This window comes from Telmatherina bonti (genome assembly GCF_933228915.1).
Source record: "Telmatherina bonti genome assembly, chromosome: 8".
In the NCBI taxonomy this organism is placed as follows: Eukaryota; Metazoa; Chordata; class Actinopteri; order Atheriniformes; family Telmatherinidae; genus Telmatherina; species Telmatherina bonti.
Window position 1 is genome coordinate 13,914,661 of NC_136626.1, and position 22,442 is coordinate 13,937,102.

General features: G+C 38.8%; 1 protein-coding gene across 1 annotated transcript in view; it reads left to right on the forward strand.

Moving 5' to 3' along the window:
• Positions 1–22,442, forward strand: part of anos1b (anosmin 1b) — a 54,155-nt gene that overhangs the window by 21,792 nt on the left and 9,921 nt on the right. The window contains exons 3-8 of the mRNA XM_079244744.1: positions 5,601–5,663; positions 6,314–6,521; positions 8,397–8,581; positions 10,153–10,282; positions 13,738–13,831; positions 14,301–14,544. Of these exons, the coding sequence (XP_079100870.1) occupies positions 5,601–5,663; positions 6,314–6,521; positions 8,397–8,581; positions 10,153–10,282; positions 13,738–13,831; positions 14,301–14,544 (924 nt within the window). The remainder of the gene's footprint in view (positions 1–5,600; positions 5,664–6,313; positions 6,522–8,396; positions 8,582–10,152; positions 10,283–13,737; positions 13,832–14,300; positions 14,545–22,442) is intronic.

Below are 22,442 nucleotides of genomic sequence, written 5' to 3' on the forward strand. Positions count from 1 at the left end.
AGGCAATAGTGGTAGTGGCGCAGGTGGTAGAGCCAGTTTTCCTGTGATTCAAACGTTGATGGTTTGAGTCCGGCTCTTCCACACTGCAGCCCCAAAGGGGAAACAAGTGTTCTCTGCGGGTTGGTCCCTAACCCAGATAAATGCAGATGGTTGCATCAGGAAAGGCATCCAGCATAAAACATGTGCCAAAGTACAGCAGTGCGAATGGGGCTTCCGTACCTGCAAGGCCGAATTATCTAGTGGGCATTATGGGCACAGGCCCAGGGTCCCTTGTCCATTCGGGCCCCATGTGGGGCCCACATAGGGCAAACACCAGGAGTTTGGACATGAAACAAAATGTACATAAAAGCCAGATAGTGACACCACAATGTCCAGTATAATGCTATTGGTACCATTGGCTGAGAGATGTTAGAAATGTTGTTTCATGGTGTATCATTCACAATTTTCACAATGTTGAGGTGGGGAAAGGGGCCTCTGGAACACTCTGGGCCCAGGGGCCTTTGCACTTTTAATCCAGCCCTGGGTACCTGCTCGGTGGTTGGAAGCTGTTAATTTGTGCGGCTGTGGCGATCCCTGAAAGAGGAACAACAACTTTACTCAACGTTTTTTCTATAAGAGCTGTAATTATACTTTTCACTGTTTTTATCAAACAGAGCATCAATCCTGATGTTTCATATGAATATTTAATTACAATAGTTTATCATTTTGGTCGTTTACTTGGTGGTTTGGCTGTGTGGCGGTAAGGTAGTTTGCATCGTGACTCACTGCAAGAAGGTTTGTGTTTTTTTCTGTAAAGTTTGCATGTTCTCCCAGTGCATGCGCCAGATCTCTTCCAGTACTTTGGCATTAATCCACTGTCCAAAAACACATGTGTTATGTTAACTGGTGTTTCTAAATTGACCCTATGAGTGTATGCGAGAGTAGACGGTTGTTTGTCTCTCTGTTGGCCCTGTAATGGACCAGTAGCTCGTCTAGGGTAGTTGGGTAAGGTCCAGTTTTCCTGTCACCCTGAACTGGATTAAATGGGTAATCTCTGTCACTTTTACATTTTACTTTATAGGCCCATAAATCAGATTTAGCTGAATTTAACGGAATTGTTTTGCATGAGAAAACATTAAAGAGGATGAGATATTTGACTTCTAAAACACATATCAAAATCTGAGAACAGCTGTTGAAAGAAAATGTAAAAAAAGATCCTAAAAGGAGCTGAATTTTAGAAAGCTATCCCAGAAGAACAAATTGAATCTTACTCGCTGTTAATAAGCTGAAAATCCACATAAACAGAAGTCGTTTTTCACATTGCATCCATCCACCATGTAGTGACATATGGAGAATGAGCACATCTGGTGGCTGTAAGTCTATAACTCCTATCTTCCATTTTCCCCGGACCTGTTTCACTGTTTGTCTTTCATCTCCTCTCTCCTTTTCAACTGGCACTCACACTCCCCCCCCCCTTCCCTCCTTTCTAAGTTCACCCTGACCCCCTCTCCACCACCATCCACTCACATTTCCTCTTCTCCCTGTTGCTGAATGTGGCTGTCATCCCTCTGCTGTGGCAGGTGAAGCCATAAAATAGCAGGAGAGCCCAGAGGAGGGCTGAGAGACAAGGTGTGTACATTTGCGTGATTAATTATTTGAGGGATATCTGAGAAACTCCTCTGCAAATTGTGCACACATAGACACCAAGAAAGTCATTTATCTAACCTCTTTTGTTACATGTCTTAAACAGTAATATTTTGGACCTCTAACATAGCTGTTTCTACTGTTGTCTTTTTCACATGCCTAATTCATCAAGCTGTCTGTCTTTCAGCACCTCTTAGAAATGCAGCAATTGTACTTTTTGTTGATTTGTTACTATAAAGGGATATTTAAGTGTGTAAACTGAGTATTATTTTTTTTTACATACTATAAACATTTTCAGCTTAAAGCCATCAGAAATTACCCAGCTTATGCCCTTCTCACCCTTTTCTCAACCAATTTTATCAACATAAAGTTATGAATTTTTAATTTACTCTGTCAAAAGTTGAATTGGAAATCAGTAAAATAAGTAAAATGTGACTTTTGTGTCAAACTGTTCAGAATCATAGTCAGGATATAAAAGACAGATGCAACCACATAGTAATATCAGTGAGGTGGACTTTAAGCAACACCACATAACTTTTCTGTCTTTAAACCCTGTGCTTCTGACTCATGTTGATGGCACACTGACATCCATTATGCACATTCCTGGAGCTGTCATTGACCTTCCGACTCCTGAGACTGAAACGCCACACTACACTACTTTTTTTCCCAGCATCACCTGACTGCTGTGTTTTCCGTCATGGCACTGCATCATATGCCAGAAAAATTTCCAGTCAGCATGCTGGTGTGCGCCATGGCTTATTGAGCTTAGAAGACAGGAAGGCATTATCGGAGGAAGTGAGCAAGAGAAAAAGAGAAAGTAACAGAGAAAGAGTCAATATCAGACTGACTTTTACTGGTTTCAGAGAGAACTCCAAGGGACACCAAAGTGCAAAGGCTCAACTATATGTGTGAATGTAAATCCCTGGATGCCCCATATACTTTCTAGTTACTCAGTTACTCTTTGCCAGGTTGTTTGTTGCTTCTCTGTGCTGTCCATGATTCTGGTTTCCAGCCTGGTTTGCTAAAGTTGTTGCCATGATTAAATTTGTGTTTTCTGCATCCACCTGCTCTTCATGTCCCTATCTCGCCTCATTGGTGTTTATTTGCTGTTTTCTTTTTGCTTTATAAGCTTTTTGGGCAGATAAGATCTGCTGGGGCAATCAGAAACAATGTAGATTTATGATGAACTTTCTCCAGTACATGTTTCGAAATCGCTGTAGGAATTAAGATATTGAAAACTAACTGCAACTTATTGCATTTGTGCATTTAGTCATGCCCAAGCATGACACATCAGTAAGACCAATATTCTGCTTGCTTTATTCATTCATTCATTCATTCTCCTAACCGCTTAATCTGATGAAGGGTCGTGGGGAAGCTGGAGCCTGTCCCAGCAGTCTTTGGGTGAAAGGCAGGGTACACCCTGGACAGCTCTCCACTCCATCGCAGCTGCTTGCTTTAATCCTGGATAATTTAAGAAAAAACAACATGTCCAAGATGACAGACTGAAGTTTAAATTGAATTTTAAAAATGGTAGAAAGGGGGTTTTAAGTGACTTTTAATGTGGGATGGTTGATGATATGAGGTGGGCCAGTGTGAGTATTTCAGAAACTGTTGAGCTACTGAGATGTTATTGCACCTATCTCCAAGACTTACATTGTTCAAAACAGATAAGATATCCAGTGAGCAGGAGTTGTCTTGGCCAAAAATCCTTGTTGATGTCAAAGGTCTGAGATGAATGGTCAGACTGGTTTGAGATGAAGGAAAGGCAATCGTTATTCAAATAGCAACAGGTGATGGATTAGTGGTGTGGGGAATATTTTCTTTGCACAGTTTGGACTCCTCAGTACCAATCCTTTGATGACTACCTTAGGCATTATAATGCACCATGTCACAAAGTGTAAATAATGTAAAACTGTTTTCTTGAACATGACAGTCAATTCAATGTACTTCTATGTCCCCTGAGTTACCAGTTCACAATCCAATAAAGCACCTTGAGGATGTGGTGGAACACAAGAGATTGTCATCATGGATGTTGAGATGACAAATCTGCTGCAACTGTGTGACGCTATCATGTCAATGTGGAGCCAAATCCTTGAGGAATGTCAACAAGGACTTCACCTTGTTCAATCTCTGCCACAATGGATGTTCGATTAAAGGTAGCAGGGGAGCTGGAGCCTATCCCAGCAGTCTCTGGGTGAAAGGTGGGATACACCCTAGACAGATCGCTGGTCCATCGCAGGGCCAACACAAAGAGAGAAACAATCACTTATACTAAAGCTTGTTACATACTCCATGAGAAGCGAGAACGTCATTTTGTTCTTGCGGATGCGTTTGATGACAGTTCTCGACACACAGGGCTGGCAGAAGTTTTTTTTTGCGGGGCTCCGAGAAGTATTGTGTGATTGATTGGACATTTGAGGTGGGCGTTGTTAACACGGAAAAGCATGTAGCGGAGTTGCTGCTTCCGCAGCATATATATACATATATACATATATATATGTATATATACATATATATATGTATATATATATATATATATATATATATATATATATATATATATATATATATATATATATATATATATATATATATATATATATATATATACATACATATATATATATATATATATATATATATATATATATATATATATATATATATATATATATATAAACGGTTTTATCCACCTCTTTAAGAAGGTCTTTAAACTAATCTCAAATATATATAGTAGTCTACAATTTGTTATTATTTACCTTTGAGAGGAATTTATTAAGTATGTGATTTTCAAAGTGAGTATACAGAAGAGTTTGATTAGACAGAAAGAAGTAAACATCAAAAACTGTACTCAGCTGATAAACAGAGTTCAGATAGAAATGACTAAACTGATCAAATTAGTGAACCATCTGCTCATGAGAGTGAGGATTGTGAGGACTACAGACATATTTCTGTAAAGAATATATGGCTGTCAGAACATGCTGGCACGTACTGATGGCTGAATGGAGTTTTGGACATTTTTCTGTAATTCCATTGTAAGCTGTCAATCTTAAGTGCCTTCAACTTTTTTTTCCCGGTGGAGAAATGAGCTACAAACTTACAGCCACGTTTCAAGCCTGAGATAGACACTCTGCAAGCTTCGCACAGAGATTTTGAGTCGAGCATTGGCAAACTTTGTTTTCCGTGACTTAAAACAAACTTTATGTACAACGTTGAACAATATTAAGAAATTCCTTTTATGTCCAACAGGTTGAGCAACCAAACACATACGACTTCCCTGGGTTCTGTTTGCAGATGCTACATGTGATTAATGATCTCATCCAACAGTAGCCTATTTGTTTTTTTTTCAAAGATGAAGTTTTTATGCTATTTTAAAAAAATTGTCTCTTCTTCTGGAAACAGTGGGGTGGAATAGATTGGAGAAATGATTGAAGCCAGGCGCATGGGGAAACTGAGGGAGACAGACAGGCAGAGAAAAGGAGGAGGAGGGGAGAGAAGAGGTTGAGGGTGAAACCGCTGTTTTTATATGTTGTCTGGTTTTAATTTGGTAAGAGCCATCATTCACCAGTTCACTGAGGTGGCAAACCAGATGAGTGTGTGCTTTGGGAGTGTGTGTGTTTCTTTTGAGAGCTCGTCTGGCTTTGACACTGAGATCTGTTGCTGCAGATCTTGTAACTATGTAATGCTTGGCTATTTGTTCGCTGCAATGCCCTTTTTCCTTCAGTTATTTTAGTCTTATGCAGTTTAGAGTGAAAGGTTTTACAGTGTGTTTTTGGCTTATTATTTTGGCAAACTGATTATTAATAGTATTAGTTTACAAGGCAATTAATGGAGGGCTAATATCACTAATATGTTTATTAGTTGTGCTCATTTATTTAGATATGATGGCACAGAAAGCTGGAATGAAACTGTAAAAAAAACAATTTTTTTTTTTATGATGTTCATTTTGTTTGTTTGATTGTATGTTTCATGCACAGTGCCTTCAGCCATGCAAAGAACTATGGGAAACCAAAAAGGTGCTTTCTTCAAAGTCATGCGAGGTAAGACAAAAATGCAAGTTTTTTTGTTTGAAAGTTACAGCAGCCTTGGTGGCATTGTCTTTCCTCTTCTAGAAATGTGCTTTTGTTGGCATGATGAAGATGTTTCCATGGCATTAAAATGAATGAGTCTTCTTGTGTGATTTTAGGCTATTTATGTGTATCACAAATAACTTTTTAGGAGTTATTCTAAAGCATTCATGAGCGTGAGTGCAACAATTTTCAAGTGTATTTTGTGTTTGTGTGTGGCCCTAAATGATTATTTGTAGAGCCAGTTGCTGTGGGTTTTGGATAGATAAGTTTTTCATCACAATAGCTGAAGCATGTTACAGTCTGGATGGCTGACTGGCTGGCTGCTTTGGACCACAGGGTAATTCAGAGCTATTAGCTAAAGTTCGTGTTTACATCTTGCTGAGCTGCAGCCATGTGCACGGACTCAGATACACACAAATATACAAACTCACACACACTCTTTCAGACCAAATCTCAGAGGCAACTTTCAAGGAGTTTACCAGAGGAAACACTTTCACCCCTCCTGAGTCTTTTTATGGCCTTGTGTGTGTTCTTATATGTTGCATATTATTATTATCGCAGTGTGTAAACTGTAATGATAATAATGATATATTCCCCCCTGTGCTTTCGGCCTTTCTTAGAAGCAGACAGAGTGTGTGACAAGCAGGGAGTTCCTGGCTTCTCTGAGGTCGTCTCGCCAGGGAGATTGCCCCCCACCTCAGCGAGCCACAGGATTCGCTGCAGCCTGCGTGGAGAGCTGCTCATCCGACCAGCACTGCCCATCTTCCAGGAAGTGCTGCTTTAATGGCTGTGGACATACTTGTCAAGCTCCTGCCAATTTATACAAAGGTAAAGGCAATTCCTTGGCAGCTGTTTGGGGCTTGAAGAAAATAGCTTTTTACAATATCTGATTAAGACACTTGGCTGTTCCGCACAGATGATACTGATTAACAATAATTTGTGTTTTAAAGTTACTTGATTGGAGTTTTTTTTTTTTCTTTTTTTAGACAAGAGCTCTGATAGGTGATATGCTCACTCTCGCTGGTGAAGCTTATGAAAAGCAATGAACATGCTTTCTGTTCTCTTGGGAAGAGTACATTTCCAAAATTTGTCATGACATCTGGCTCTGGTAACTATAGTGTTTTAAACTTGCTTATTGTGAATTGCTTTGATCAAAAGTGTCTCACAAATGATTTCAATTAAATCTTAATGCAATAAAGATCTCTAAGTACTGCCTGCTTGACTGCATCTCACGTCCCAGGGTGCTCCGATCGAGGTTCAAACAACCTCATATGTGTTTAAGATTTGGCTGCTACAATAATTTGACACAAACAAAACACAGAGTGACATTTCTATTTTTAATTTTGCAACTTTGCGACCTTCTCTTGCTTGGCTTTAGCAAAGGTCTTTCACAATTTTAAATTTTAAGTGATCACATCATACTTTTCCATGAAATTGCAAGTGACTCAGGACACATTAAGGGCTGGTTGGAGCCATGTTGCTTTACACTGGGCTTTTTTTTGTTAGCTGTTTAAAGTTGCATGCAAATTGTACAACTTCATTTAAATGGACTATTATGTGTCAGTCGTTAACAAGGTGTTTATAAAGTTGGTTCCAACAGTTGGTTAGTGAATAAAAGAGGGGCATGCACTTTGTTGCAATTCTAGGTGAGGTGTGTTAAAGTATGAAATGTGTCAAATCTGCAGGACAGTGGCTCCTAGGCACCAGAAATGGACGTTCCTGACTTAAAGGAACAGTGTGTAAAAATGATGTAAAAACATCTGATGGCCAAGTTGGATAGCAGTCTCAAAAAATATTTACAAAATGATCCAACATATTGTTTAACACACTTCCAGATTCATGAAACACACTCATTTCCTTGAAAAAGCTACTTAGCTCCCCATAAAGTAGCATTGTTAAGCTAACACTAAATTCTGGACACGACCTGCTACACACACAGATGCCCAATTGTGCCTGTATATGTCCTTCTCTTGAGCCACTCTGATGTGTTTCTTCTATATGTCATTCATGGGTTTTGATCTGCCTGTCACACAAGTGGGTAAAGAGGAGGACACACTAAAACTTGCGCTTGTTTAAACAGACAATATGCAACTATGCCTTAGCAGTCTAAAAAAGTAATTCACTATAAAGCTATTTAAACATAATTCTTTTAACAAGTAATAAATTACAAACAGAAAGATGGTTTTTAGAAAATATGATCAAATTTTGGATAAACATCTTGTTTATGTCTGTCTTATTTTTCTAAAGTTTTGTTTTTGTAGGTGTTCCTGATCATTCTCTGCTTTGTTTTCTTTTGTAGACCATACAACGTTTTCTGTTCTCTTTTTTCTTTTTTCTTTTTTCTTTTTTTAGCAATAACATGTATTTCAGCAATTACTAAACAAAAAATACAAATATACTCAAGTGTCAAGCTTTATATCCACAAAGAGTGTGAAGGACTTTATATCCTTTAAGCGTCCTCTCGGTAAAGCTCATTTCTTTGGCACAACACGACAGCCAGAACATCATTTAGCCTGCTGAGATGCTGGACAGGATAAGTAAAAAAATACAAAAGTTTTATACATCCTGTCAACAGTCGTGGCTCTTTATTAGCTGTCTGTACCATCTGTTCCTAGTTTTATATTTATTCCAGTAAATTCAGTTTTACTCCTGCAAATATGGCACATTCACAAACTACATTCCTTTCCTGTCTTGTTCCTGCAGGTGTTCCTCTGAAGCCCCGCAGAGAGATGAGTTTTTTGGAAGATTCTGAGGGTCGTGTTAAGGTCGCATGGGTGTCGAAGTTTAACGTCAGCATGGAACCTGTCATTTACATGCTTCAGTCCCGCTGGAACGTCGGTATTCACCCCAGTGAAGACCATGCATCTCCATGGGCTACTGTTACTATGGTAAATAATGACTGTAACAGCAGCGTCGACAACATAATGATTTTTTTTTTTAAAAATCATTGACTTTTGAGCTGATGTGAGGATTATAGTGACTGTTACAGAAATATATTTGTCCAATAATAAATTATTTCTCAATGCATATTTTTAAAGGAGCATAATTGTACAAATAAGTTGATAGTTGAGGAAAAATGTCTTTAATAACAGCATTTCACTGAGTGAGTCTAACTAACAAACCAGATGATTTTGGAGTCCTGGAAGCCATAAAAATGATTCTCTGCACCTTTAACAGTGAAGCAACACCACAGAGTTTGTAACATATCTTTACCTCATAACTCTCAATTTGCCTTGAATGATGAAACTTCTCAGCTATGGAGATGGATGTTAGACTCTGTTTCCACCTCATCAGTCTGCTGCCTTGCTGTCTAAACCTCTCCACTCCAGCCAGTCTCCCACTCTGCCAGGGTAAACCCCACGTACATGTGCGTTTGGCTGAATGTGTGCGTGCACTGTACATCCGTGCGCGTGTGCCTGTGTGAGGTTAGGTAAATAAGCAGAGCTTTAAAGGGAACCACAGGCAGCCACAGTCGTTCCACCGGCTGACTCTGAATGACTGAACGCTCATTATGGACTTAAATAGATGGCAGCTCGTGTCTGTGTGTGCATGTTGAGTGTGGATGAGCAGCTTTTAAGCAATGATTACGTTTGCACTGTCAAAGAGACAAAACATGTGAATCTTTGGCAATTTTACCCATAATTTAGGAAAATCATTTCATTTTACTGTAATAAGATGAAATTCCTTCGTGATCATCCGGCTTCATAAGAATTTCTACTTGCTGTATAATTGTGAGTTGCCAGTGTGTTTTAGAAATGCCAAGGTTAGACTGATACAGTTAAATACAACAGCAGTTAAAAAAGATCTTTCTTTCCCAGGTATTATTGTACTATTATTGTACTATAGGTGTTGACCAGTACTCATGATCATCAAATTTCTGTTAGTTTTGTCATTCAGTCAATAAATGACAGTCAGCTCAAATAATTGTTATCATAATATTTGGAAATATTAAAGGTGTTTGTGATTCTACATCTGCATTGTGCAGAGGAATATTTCAGCTTCTAACAAGGAATAACCTGCCCCGATTCATATAAATTAAATGACCAAACCCCCCATTTCTTTACAAAACTCATGTTCAGATTAGAAGTCTTTTGCTGATGTTACACACCAAATATCACTGAGGATGCATCGTCTTTTAGTTACTAACTCTTACTCAGAGCAGCAGTTCACTGTTACTGCCATTTTAGTTGAACAAGCAAAACCTGTAGTAAACTCGGCAGAGTATATGGCCTTATAGGTGTCCATCAAGCTCTACGAAGTCATTATGAAGTGAGTATAAGACAGAATGAACTGCTCACATCTGGAAGTTTCCTTACACTATCACATGAAAAATATGGGCCAATTAGATAATGTGGAAATAGTAATGTCTGATTCTAACTGGGTAATAAGTATATAAAACGGAAAGTGTAAATATTTAGTGTTTAATACCATAGTAATATATCGTATTTGTGTTTTTTAGACCCTGTCAGAGGATGTGGTTCTGTCAGATCTAAGATCCCAGCGTTGGTACCAGTTCAGGGTAGCAGCCATCAACAGCCATGGCAGCAGAGGTTTCACCACACCCAGCAAACACTACATCTCCAGTAAAGGTAACAGAAACACTGTGTACACATACTTTGGTCCTCTTTAGAGAAATTGCTTGTTTGTCCCACCCAACTCATCCCTCCTGCATGTTTCCAATGAATACCAGTGAATTTTGATATCCTGTTATGAGGCACCCTTATGTCCATTTTATGTCATTTTATGGGAGATATTACATCTCCCTTTTGAGCTGTAAGAAACTCAGGAATATTTTCACTCCTCTTCTTCTCTGTCTCCACTCTCCTTTTCACCTACATTTGATGGATAAGGTACACTCAGTAGAATACTATCAGACAGTCCATAAAACACTGACAGGAAACAGGATAGCTTACACACAACTGCATAGGGACAGGTTTATGCATACTGCAAACACACACACATGTTCATTCATTTGGTGAAGTGCCAGACTGAAATTCCTGGGTTGGGTCAGTGAGACAGGGTGAAAGTGAGAGTTAGTGTATCACACACTCACACAAACAAACACACTCTATGAGGTCCTTTATCTCATGTTCAACAGACTTAGGTCATATTGGTCTCAGGCCAGGATTGGCTTGTGATATAAATCCTCTGCGAGGATTGGCCAGACCATGTTTGATTGTGAATAATGACTTCAATTTGGACTCAGCACTGGAAAAAAGGTTCTTTATCATTTGAAAGCTTATGGGAGATTACGAAGAGGCGTCTGAGATAACATTAAAGAGAATTTTACTCTGCTCGTCTAATGCCTCCTCTCTGTAACACATCTGCATTCACAACACAGTGTTGAGCCGTGTGAGAACACAAGTTGTCCGATCGCAACGAGCTACAGCATGTAACCTTTCCAGATGTGTTTTCCCATCCTGTATGTGGAGTGGAGCGCCTACACATCTGAGCAGTAAAAAATGATAAATTGCTTGATTTTCACCTTCAGTTCTGTTTTCTGTCAGAGTTCATTGTCTGTTTGCTCACCTGTTAAAACACTCAGTTTTTCTTCCTTTGATTTTCCTGAGTCAGGTAGAAAGATGGTACCCAGAGGTACAATCTGGCTTTTAATTGGCAGGTTTATCTGAACTTGCTCGAATAAGACAAAAACCAAACAAAACAAACAAACATACAAAGGACAGTTTTTTCATCAGATAATACAGAAACGGATCCTGCTTTTTGTGCAAAAACACCTCTGTAGCAACAGCCTGACTCCATAAATATGTGATTAACAAATACACATTATAACAATAATGTGTTTGTTATGTATTTAAATTGCTTGTGTGAAAAGGTCTTGAACACATTGACCTCTGTCTGTAAACTTATACAGCAGCCAGAAAGATTTTCATGATAATCCAGGAGCTGAGTGCAGCTGTACATGTGATTTTGAGTATTTAAAGCCTAAAATAAACCTTTAGGTTTGTCTGGCATCATCAGATATGCTGTACAGACAATGAAAAGGTGAATGTAACATTCTTTTAATTCACAGATGTGGTTTCACTCATCGACATCACAGTGACAATTTTTTTCTGAATTATTTATCCACCAAACTCTAAATTTACAGACTCATGGCTGCTGATAAAGTTGAGTTTTGGATGTTGAGAGTATGTTTATTGACAAATTTTCATGGCCTGGGTTAAAGGTTAAAGACACACTTAAACATTTTAAATACAATCTGACCACTGTTGTTTTGTGTTTCTAGATCATTTGTCTGACTAGTAAGGGACTGAAGGTCAGAGGTCAAAAATCAGGAAGCTGGCAGATGTCAGGGTGGTTGTAGTTCCTCCATGGTGAGCTGATGCTAACCAGAAAGATAATCTGATTTGGAAAAACTCTTTTCTGCTCGTTGCATTTTTAGGGTTAGACAGGACATGCCAATAGTAATCACAACTGAATGTCTGGATCAGAAAACTCAGTCTTGATGTCTTTATTTCAAGGAAAAATGGTCAAATAGAAACAAACTCAGTGAGAAACAGATACTCAGAGAAGAATGTCTGCTCTGACCTAACAATTACTCCTGGCACTGACACACTCTTCAGAACAGAAAACACCACACAGGCGTGCACACAAACAGACCAGGTCTAGCCGCTTGCAATATGTTGCCTTAACTTTGATCTCTGCATCTGGGTCAGCGGAGCAGCCTGGGGCTTGTGGGAGGTCGGCCATAGGGGGTCTAGTTCTAATCAGATACATTTTGTAGTTTTAATCACATGCAGCATGACGGCTTGAGGCTCTAATGAGATACAGACGTTGCTGAAAGATCAGCGATGTCAGGATTTCATTTTGAATGCAGTAAGTACCTGTTTGTGACCACCTTTAGTCGCTGGTTTGGTAGCTACTGAAGAAAAACTTCAGGCCCTTCTGGTAACGCTGACCTTTGATGCTATCAACCTAATTGACTTTGTAGACTTGAATGCAAGCAGGGTGAAATTCAGCCCTCATCCCTGAGAACCACTTCTCTACTATTTTCTCTGCTGCAACTCATTAAATATAGAATTTTTTGACAATTGACTCAAGCTGGTGAAAAGTTTGCTCTCTACAGGATTAAAGATTAAACATTTTCAGCTTGAATCAGGATTTCAGTGGAGCACAAATTAAAAAGGCATACCTGCAAATACTGCAAGTAACAACTGAATTTGTGAGCTAGTGGACAACAAAATGGTCTTTATGTGGTTGATAAATTCTGTAGGCAAGTTTCTCTGTCACAGAGACGTGGAGATGTGGACCCAATTGCAGAGATGGAGAGGCAGGAAGGCTAAGGCCAAGAACATTACTTTAATAAATGTAACAGACCACAGCAAAAGGAACTAACACACACAGAGAACCAGCAAGTACAAACTGAAACCGAGACACATAAATACACAGAACACATAACAAGACACAGGTGTAATGGATGAGCTGACTAAACTCAGGTGAAAAAACGAGCAGAAAATAAGGCTAAACAGGAAACACAAGGAAAACTACACAATAAGATGGGAAACTGGAACTAAGACAAGCATCAAAACACCACACCATAACATTCGCAATATGAACATTTGAGTGTTTGAAAGACCAGGAATTTCCCCTCTGGGATAAATAAAGTATTCTTGATTGATTGATTGAAACATTTGTCTTTTTGAAAGCTTCCAGTATAAAAATATGAAACTTGGAATTTTGGGCCACACATTAAAAAATGCATTTACTTGTTGTTAATTGCAGTAAATGTTTTAATTCAAATCATTTTTAAAATGAAACATTAGATTTTTGAGTGAGAAAGGAAAAATGTTCAAGAATCCATTTTAAAAAGGTATTTTATTATGAATATGTAACAGATCTAAAGTAGCCATAAGGTTTCTTAAAAAGATATATACATTTTGATTATGAAATTATTTGTTTGTCTTCTTGTAGCAACACAAATAATTAATGATATTCCTATTTTTATTGATTAATACAAAGCAAATATGCAGTTTAATTAATCTATAAACTTTTTTTCATGTTTTCCTGCTTCTGTTTGTTCATACAGACCCCTCACCCCCAGAACCTCCCATTAACATCAGAGTGAGCAACCAGACCCTTGACGGGGTTGTTTCGCAACCTGGACCCCAGTTTATAGAAAGGTATTTAAAGATATTAAACATATTAATGTGACAGTTATTATTTTTGCTGATGTAGTTGCTATGCAACCTTTCAGCACTTGAGGAAATCAGAGATAAACTGCGGTCTGGTGGATGAACTGCATGCAAATTATAGCTAATCTTTTTTCAGTTCCACACTACAGGCTTATGAAGTTTGTAAGCTGCTAAACAAGGTCACATAAAGTTCAGAGCATGTCTTGGATTAACACAGGTTTTCTAATAGCATTTAATAACAGAGGTGATGGCTCAAATTGTAGCTTCTTCCAAACATAATGTTAAGGAAGGCGCCTCTGCTGTACTTACATGGAGTTAATGGAAGACTGTAAACTAACAAACATCTGCTTCTAGATGGCTGCGAGGAAAGTCTTTCACTGCTTACTCTACAGTATTACCACGACGTTGTTTACATTCATGTTGTCATGTTTTCTGACTTGTAGCTTTCCCTCCTCAGGTCAAGGGGAAGTGAAGCCAGTGTGGCAGTCTTATTACACTGGGAACCCCCCAGAGAGGGAGACCTGCCTGTTCACAACTACCGGATCACCTGGATGTCTCGACACACACTTCCAGTGCACAGACGCACGCACACACTTCAGTCACACTTGCATCCAGTGCACAACAGCAAGCACACACGACCTGCACACAGACACACACAGGAACTGGGTAAAAAGGAGAGCAACAGCATCCTGACTCAGGGGGTAAGGAAAGTTTCTACCTCCTGTTTTGCACTTTAAAAAAACCCACACTAGCGACTGAGGTTTCCTAGTGGGACTTTTGTTAAGTTACAAATGCTTTTTGACAAACTGAAACTATGGTGTAATAATCAGCGTGTCTATACATATTTATGTATATCTGATATAAGTGGAGAGTGAGGCCTAAATAATTCTCTTTGTAAATATGACTAATAAATATTTTTTATAATAAGAAATCAATTAATAAACAGTGACGTGCTTATTATTTGACTGTCCAATAACATTTTACCAAGATAAGAAAAAGATGGTAAGGATAATATATTTATCCCAAATATGGTCCACATGCACGGTTGCATAGTGGTTAGCACTGTGGCCTCACAGCAAAAAGGTTGCTAGTTTGATTTCTGTGTGGAGTTTGCATGTTCGCTCCGTTACTCCAACTTCCTCCCTCTGTCCAAAGACTTGCATGTTAGGTTAACTGGTTACTCTAAATTCCCCATAGGAGTGAGCGTGAGTGGTTGTTTGTCTCTGTGTAGCCCTGTGATGGACTGGCGAGCTGTCTAGGATGTACCCTACCTTTCACCCAAAAGACTGCTGGGATAGGCTCCAGCTTCCCTGCGACCTTTAATCCGACTAAGCAGTACGGATAATGAATGTACATTCAGAAATTCGCCTTGGCTTATGGTGCTGACTAAATGCACGTGTGGCTCCCAGAACTCAAGCCCACCACTACTGTAGGAGCCATAGTAGTATATTTTGGATATGATTTGGAGTACAGGTGACTCAGCGGTGTTTAGATGAATAGATGAGTAAGTGGGGTGAGCTCGGTGGTGGTCAAATTTTCTGTTGATTACTTATCCCTCGTCACATATTTTGTAGGAAGTGTGTTTAGTCAGTATATGTTTAGTCATTCATTGGATCTAATTTTGAAACATGTTGTTGCTGATACAGACTTACTTGGAAGTTTACTGGAACATGTGTCTAGCTGAGAACCCCGAGTTTAGCCCACAGCGGCCCTCAGACAAATTAACTTGCCACAACAACAGGAAATTGCCATAATCTATGTCCAGGCAGACTTTCTTTATTAGGGCCACCTCTGGTCCGAAAATACTACAAAATACTGGCAGTTATCCACATCCAGCCCAAAAACTGGCATCTGAAACACATGCGGCCCACAGCAGACTTGCGATACTCCTTGCAAGGCTGCTAACTGACATCCAGTCCTTCTCTGGCCTGCATGATACCGGCCAGTGCTGTAACTGACCCATAAGTGCTTTAAATGGACCAGATTCAGCCCAAACATGTCTGCTATCTGGGAAGGGGTCAACAAAGCTAAACAAAGCTGCAGTCAATAAAAAAAAAAAGTTAAATGCACCAAAGTAAAGCATACGACTACCAACCATACATAACTTATTATTAGTAGTTACTATTCTAACTAAGGCCTGAAGAGTCTGAGTCTCATGAGTCACTGTCTGAATCATATCCATCACTTTTTCTGAAGACATTACATGTCTGAATTATAGATAATTTCTTATTTTGAACATGTATTTGCTTGCATTTTCTGTTAAGCTTTTAAAGTCACTGCAAAACCACTTAAGTCCCAGCGCTTCTTTTACAACGTAAAATACAGCAGTGCTGCACATGATCTGTTGCTGCACCTGAGGAGTTTTACTGGGCCTGTAAACCCATGCACCTCACACACAAATACACCCGCACATACATTCTTTAGTTGTATGCTGCTTCTGATTAATATAATGGTTTATTTCTCCAGCTGGGGCTGTTCACAAGACAGAGCAGGTTCTGTAAACACCTACTGTGCACGACTGGGAGCACAAACTGAAAGAATTACTTTAATATGTATATAAAACTGTATATGTTTGTATTAACCTCATTTCTGAAAAAGTTGGGGCACTGCATAAGATGTTGATTTTAAAAACTTATTTAGCGGTAGTTGGTTCAGAGACACGAAAACTATAACAGAAAAATCTGAATATTAATCAACAGTTATAACAGGATTGTTTATAAAAAATAATGTTATGTTATAACCGAGAGCAACTGAGTCTTTAATTATCTCTGTGGGCAACACGTGCCTGGATAAATTGGCAGAGATTGTAGTTATCGAATTGTTTTCATAAAACGGCATCATTAAAGATAATCTGGAGAATCTCAGAGAAACAGCTTTGTTTCCCACATAACACATATTTCTCTGAGATTCTCCAGATTGCCTTGAGTTGCTTTTTAAAGTGATGCAGTCTGTGGGCACAAAACCACAGCCTTTTCAAACTGGTTTCAGCATTGTCCCTTTCATACAGGTAAAACCAGTTTGAAATAGCTGTGGTTTTGTGCCCACAGGCTGCAACATTAAAAAGAGATACAAATCTGCAGTGGTAAGATTGAATAAAACATCCATTGTCTTTGTCAAGGAACGCAGTTTCTCACTGCATTCAACACTGAAAGGATAAAATTCCTACAAGCAAAGAAGAAATAACATAAACAAGATTTAGAAATGTAGCTTTGTTCTCCAAACTAAGTCCAAATAAAGTGAAACACTGTCTCTGGCTTTGACTGATCAAAGCTGTTTTAGGAGATATGAATTAGGATTAGATGAAAAACTGCATTAGTGCACATGACATGGATAACTTGCACATCTTAGAAGGCACCACGATAGATTTACTGAAGGATAGGTTATACAGACTTCAGGCAGCACATTATGTATATAGTATCATTTTCAGAAAGACAATATCAAACCAAATCCTGCACCTGTTAAATGTAGTTCCATAGTAAAAGTATTTAGTTGGTAAACTATTCCCTCAACAGACCAAACTGTAACCAGTTGAAAACACTGGATACTTTAAAAAAAACAGAGCACAACAGAGAGCCTGAACTGCCCAGTTAAGATGTAAGGATTAAACAACGAGGAGCTGTGCATTACATGCTTTTAATGCAGGATGTGGAGTCTAGAACACTAACCATGTGAAATACATTACACCATGGTCCCACATTTTATAACAAATTTCTTTATTACAAAACTTGCTAAATATGTTTATTTATAAGATCTATTTTATGTTTGCCTCAATGCAGTTTAATGCTAAACAACCGTTGTCAAGCTGCATCATGTTTCTTTTATTCACCTGTCAAAAGCCAGCGAAATCAGTTCATTAACATGTTGCTACGGCGACCCCTGTGATGGAGTGATATAACAGTGATTTAACTTGCTAAACTACATGTGCATGTACTATAGAATAATGTACACTAGTTTGTAATAGAATTGTCACTGACCCTTGTATAAAGTAAAATGAATCTCTTTACGTTTTTAAATACTTATAAACCTGTTATAATAGGATGTGATGTATAACAAGTTGCCAACATTTTATTCTGTTCAAATATAAAGTCCAAAAATTTAGCAGTTTGCTTTTTATCACGTTTTATTTAGGATCCCAGCTGTCTGGGAACAGGAATGTAGAACATCATAAAGTTGAATGGGAATAACACACACAGCACCGGAACAGCTGTTTTTCACATTTACTTTTCTTTTATATTCGTCGTTAGAATTGGACATGTAATAATCCTTCAACTTAAATAATGTCCTGCTAAACCCTTTGTTGACAATAAAAATCTCATGTTGAAGAATTAGGTGGAGACACAGAGGAGCTCCTCTGATATCTTGATACAGGATGTGAATTTAAGAAATAAGAAAAATGAGGCATTAAAAAAAATGTGTCATTCTGCAAATACTTTATGGATACCTCAAGTTGTGTAACATGCAGACAAATGCAACAACTTTAGTCTTAAATTGTAATTTGCCATGTGTTATCATTACTGAAAGCCTCTTCCAACTTTTAGCATCTGTTCCTTGTCTGGAGGTAGATACACCATTATCTCCATGGGACATAACTTTGTTAAAGTGCTATGACAACATGCAGGTCTGACATTCATGCGCTGGAATAGCTTATGACAACCTAGCTGTGTAGACTAACTGACAACAGAGATAAATGGCTTTTTGCATTTGGATAATACGTTTTGACTCAAAGCATCTGGAAATGCACTGATAGTGTGCCACTTAGTGCTGCATGGGGACATTAGTGACTGTGTGTATCAGTTATCCTTGTTATGAAACAGAAGATCTGTGCTGAAGAAGCGTTGTTTGATATTTAGATGTTGATGCAGTACTGTAGCAGCAATCACAAACTGTCCATATGATGAGAAGAATGAAACCAAGAGATTGATGGGATTTAAAGAATATTTACAAAATATCTTTCTCTTTATTACCCTTTTCATTGATATTTAACTGCTATAAGTTATGTATTTACAGAATTGTTTGATGAAACAATATCACATAAAAAATGAGGATTTTTTTATTCTGATTAATAAGTGTGGTTGTGATGTAAGATGTGTACAACACATCAATGTCTGACATCAATTTTACCCTTAATGATCATAAATTACACACATATTGCAGCTTTGACACAACTCTGTGATTGGATGTGCTCTGGTGGGTACTTCTCTGAATATGTTAGCAAATCATATATGGAGTAACAGATTATAATCGTGTTTACAAATATAGTACTGTGCAAAAGGAATGATGTTTTAATATGTATTTTCCAGAGGTAAGGCATTGATAGATTGATATATTAGAACATGTCCAGATATGAATGGAATATTTGTGGCTTAATAAGCTATTTTTATATTTTGTTATTTATTTAAACGCTTATGTTGAGGGGCTATCATTTGGTTTACAGATTGCAACACCTATAGAAATATAAAATATGGATTATTGTCATACAAACAAACAAACAAAAAAACAGACTTTCCCATTTCAAATCTCCAGACAGAACTAGCTTTTCCTAAAGAATTTTTCTGTTTTTAGCACAAGCTCCCTCAATTCTGACCTGTGTCCCATTTCTGCTGATTAAAACATTCCTCACAGCATGACGCTGCCACCACACCGTGCTTTACTGTCTGGATGGTGTTCTTGGGGTGATGGCAGGTGTTGAGTTTGGACCTCACACTGAATTTTTTTCTTGATGACCAAAAAAAGCCTGTCGTTTTTATCTTCCCAGAAGATCTTCTTCTCCTCTGTATTTGAAATTTATCACAGAAACTTTTTCATAAAAGAAACATGTTCTCTTATCTTTCAGTGTTTTTCTAACGTCTGTTCTAAAAAGCCTTGCTCTGTTATTGTACAACTTATAGTGGTCCTATGGATAGATGCACAGTCTTTGCTGTGAAGCTTTAACAGCCCTTCACAATTACCTTTGTTCTCTTTTGGCCCTTTTCCATTAGTATCAGCTTGTCTCAACTTAACTCACCTCGGCTCGGCAAACAAATGTCTGTTCTGTGGTCCAACATTGAGGTGGAGGCATTTCTTTGCTTGGTTGCTGAGGAAAGGATACAGAGGGAACTAGATGGAGCGACATGAAATGAAAAAAATCTATCAAGAGCTTTCCGACTCAATGGCTACAGCTAGCAACAAAGTTTTCAGCAGTGTCGAGACCAGGTCAAGGACCACAATGGTCAGAGTGGATCAAACAGACGAGATTGGAAGTGGTTCTAACAAATGGATGAAATTTATGGTCAGCCACCGGTGAGCCGCAGACCAAGTTGCAGATTGTCTCTAGGTCCTGTGTTGTTATAGAGCTTGTTGTGCACAACACTGACGTCACAGCGATTTCCCACAAACCCCGCCCATTTTAGACCTGGTACTAAATAGCAATGGAAAAGGAACAGGACCAAACTGAGACGAGCTGAGGCGAGTTAAGTTGAGACAAACATACTAATGGCAAAGAGGCATTAGTTGCCTCTATGATTGATGCTCTTCTGACCTGGTCTGTAAGTTTTGGTAGACGACCCTACCTTAAGCAGGTGGGTGGTGCCATATTCTTTCCATCTAGTGATGATGGATTTTATGGTGCTACATGGAATTTTCAAGTTTTTTTTTTTTTCACAATCCAGAGCGAAGTTGGACTTTTTAAAATTTATGTCTCTGTTCTGTTTGGAGAGCTTCTTGGTCCTCGTGGTATCTCTTGTTTGGTGTCATCTGATTAATGGTGTTTCAGACCAGCTGCATTTATTCTTCGGGAAATCCTGAAATTCTGAGGCAGCTTGTTGTGTGTGTGTGGTGTGTGTATTTTTTTAACTCTCCAGGAACAGCTTTTACTCATGACGGATATTCCAAAGATCTTCTTTGGATGTTGGCTTTTGTTTTGCTTTGTCAAAATGATCCCACACTGCTTCAATAATGCTGATGTCGAGGCTTCAGGGAGGATTCATCACTCCTTAAGACCTGTTGTCAATTGGATTTTCCATCCAATTGTTGTGTCATTTGGCATATCTCAGGCCTTTTCCCCTGTTTCCCTTTCTTAAGACTTACTTCATGACAGCCACCTATCCATGGAGACCATTGCTGATGAGGCTTCATTGAACAGTTGCTGGATCAATTAAGAGATGCATCTTTCAGGTCCCTCGACAGGTCTTTCTTGGATTTTTTCATTTTTCTTAAAGACATCACTGTCAGATACTTTTAAAATTTGTTTTTTAGGTCTGCAATTTCTGTTTTTGTCCTCCTGTACACTTTCCTCAAATAATCTCAAGACACACCTCACACCGTGCTGAAAGTTTCCCATAATAAGTCTTTCTAAATCACCTTAATTATTTCCTTTAAAACTGTATTATTATTGACAAAGGTTTTTTTTTCAAATGATAAATGATGTTTCTTTGTGACAGGTTGTTGGTAACAAAGTGCCTAAAGATATAATTTAAAATAGTTTATTTGCCATGTTTTCTGTTATTTATGTGCAACAATAGGTCATCTCTCATTGCAGGTGTGTTTTTATCCTTGGAGGATTTGTAGGTCATTATTTAGTGTCATAACAAGCACAGACAAGCACATTTCTGCAAAAATAGTCAGACAAAAAGATTGAACTGAAAATTGGTGGAAAAACAGCAAACTTCCAGATAAAGAAACCTCCAGAAAGCCTCAAAGACTATTGCTCAAAATCAATAGTCTTTGAGGCTTTCATACTCATTTTAGAAGAATATGAAAAAAATCTGGTTCAAGACATTTGCACAAAGCTTTATCATGTAAAACCCCTAAAAACTAAACAGAGTTTAAATGTTAACACACTCATATGGACCTCGCTATCCTAAGTAGTGATGTTAATCCCAGACTGCACCTGGTGGAGCCATTTATCTATAGTCTGGTCCTCTGTTCTGCATGGTTGGGAGGTCTGGAATTTAAATGCTCCCTAACTAGTGTTTCTAGTGACTTGCAGCTGCATCTAAAAACACAAACAACAGCATCACAACAAGTTTAATGGAACCAGAACAACTTAAATTCATAATGGAAGATGGCTTTCATGTCATAGAAAGTGATGATAATTTATTGCTCTCCTTTAGTAAAGCATAATACATTCCCATCAGATGTATAAAACATATCCTGTCAATCAGGCGTTTATGTGCCATCCATCCATCTTCTGCCGCTTATCTGGGGTCGGGTCGCGGGGGCAGCAGCCTAAGCAAGGAAGCCCAGACTTCTGTCTCCCCAGCCACATTTGCCAACTCTGCGGAGGGGATCCTAACGTGTTCCCTTGCCAGCCGAGAGATATAATCCCTCCAGCGTGTCCTGGGTCTCCCCCGGGGTCTCCTCCCGGAGGGACGTGCTCGGAACACCTCACCAGGGAGACGTCCAGGAGGCATCCTGACAAGTTGCTCGAGCCACCTCAAGTGGCTTCTGTTGATGCAGAGGAGCAGCGGCTCTACTCTGAACCCCTCCCGGATGACCGAGCTCCTCACCCTATCTCTAAGGGAGAGCCCGGCCACCCTGCGGAGGAAACTCATTTCAGCCGCCTGTATACGAGATTATACGTTCTTTCGGTCACGACACACAGCTCATGACCATAGGTGAG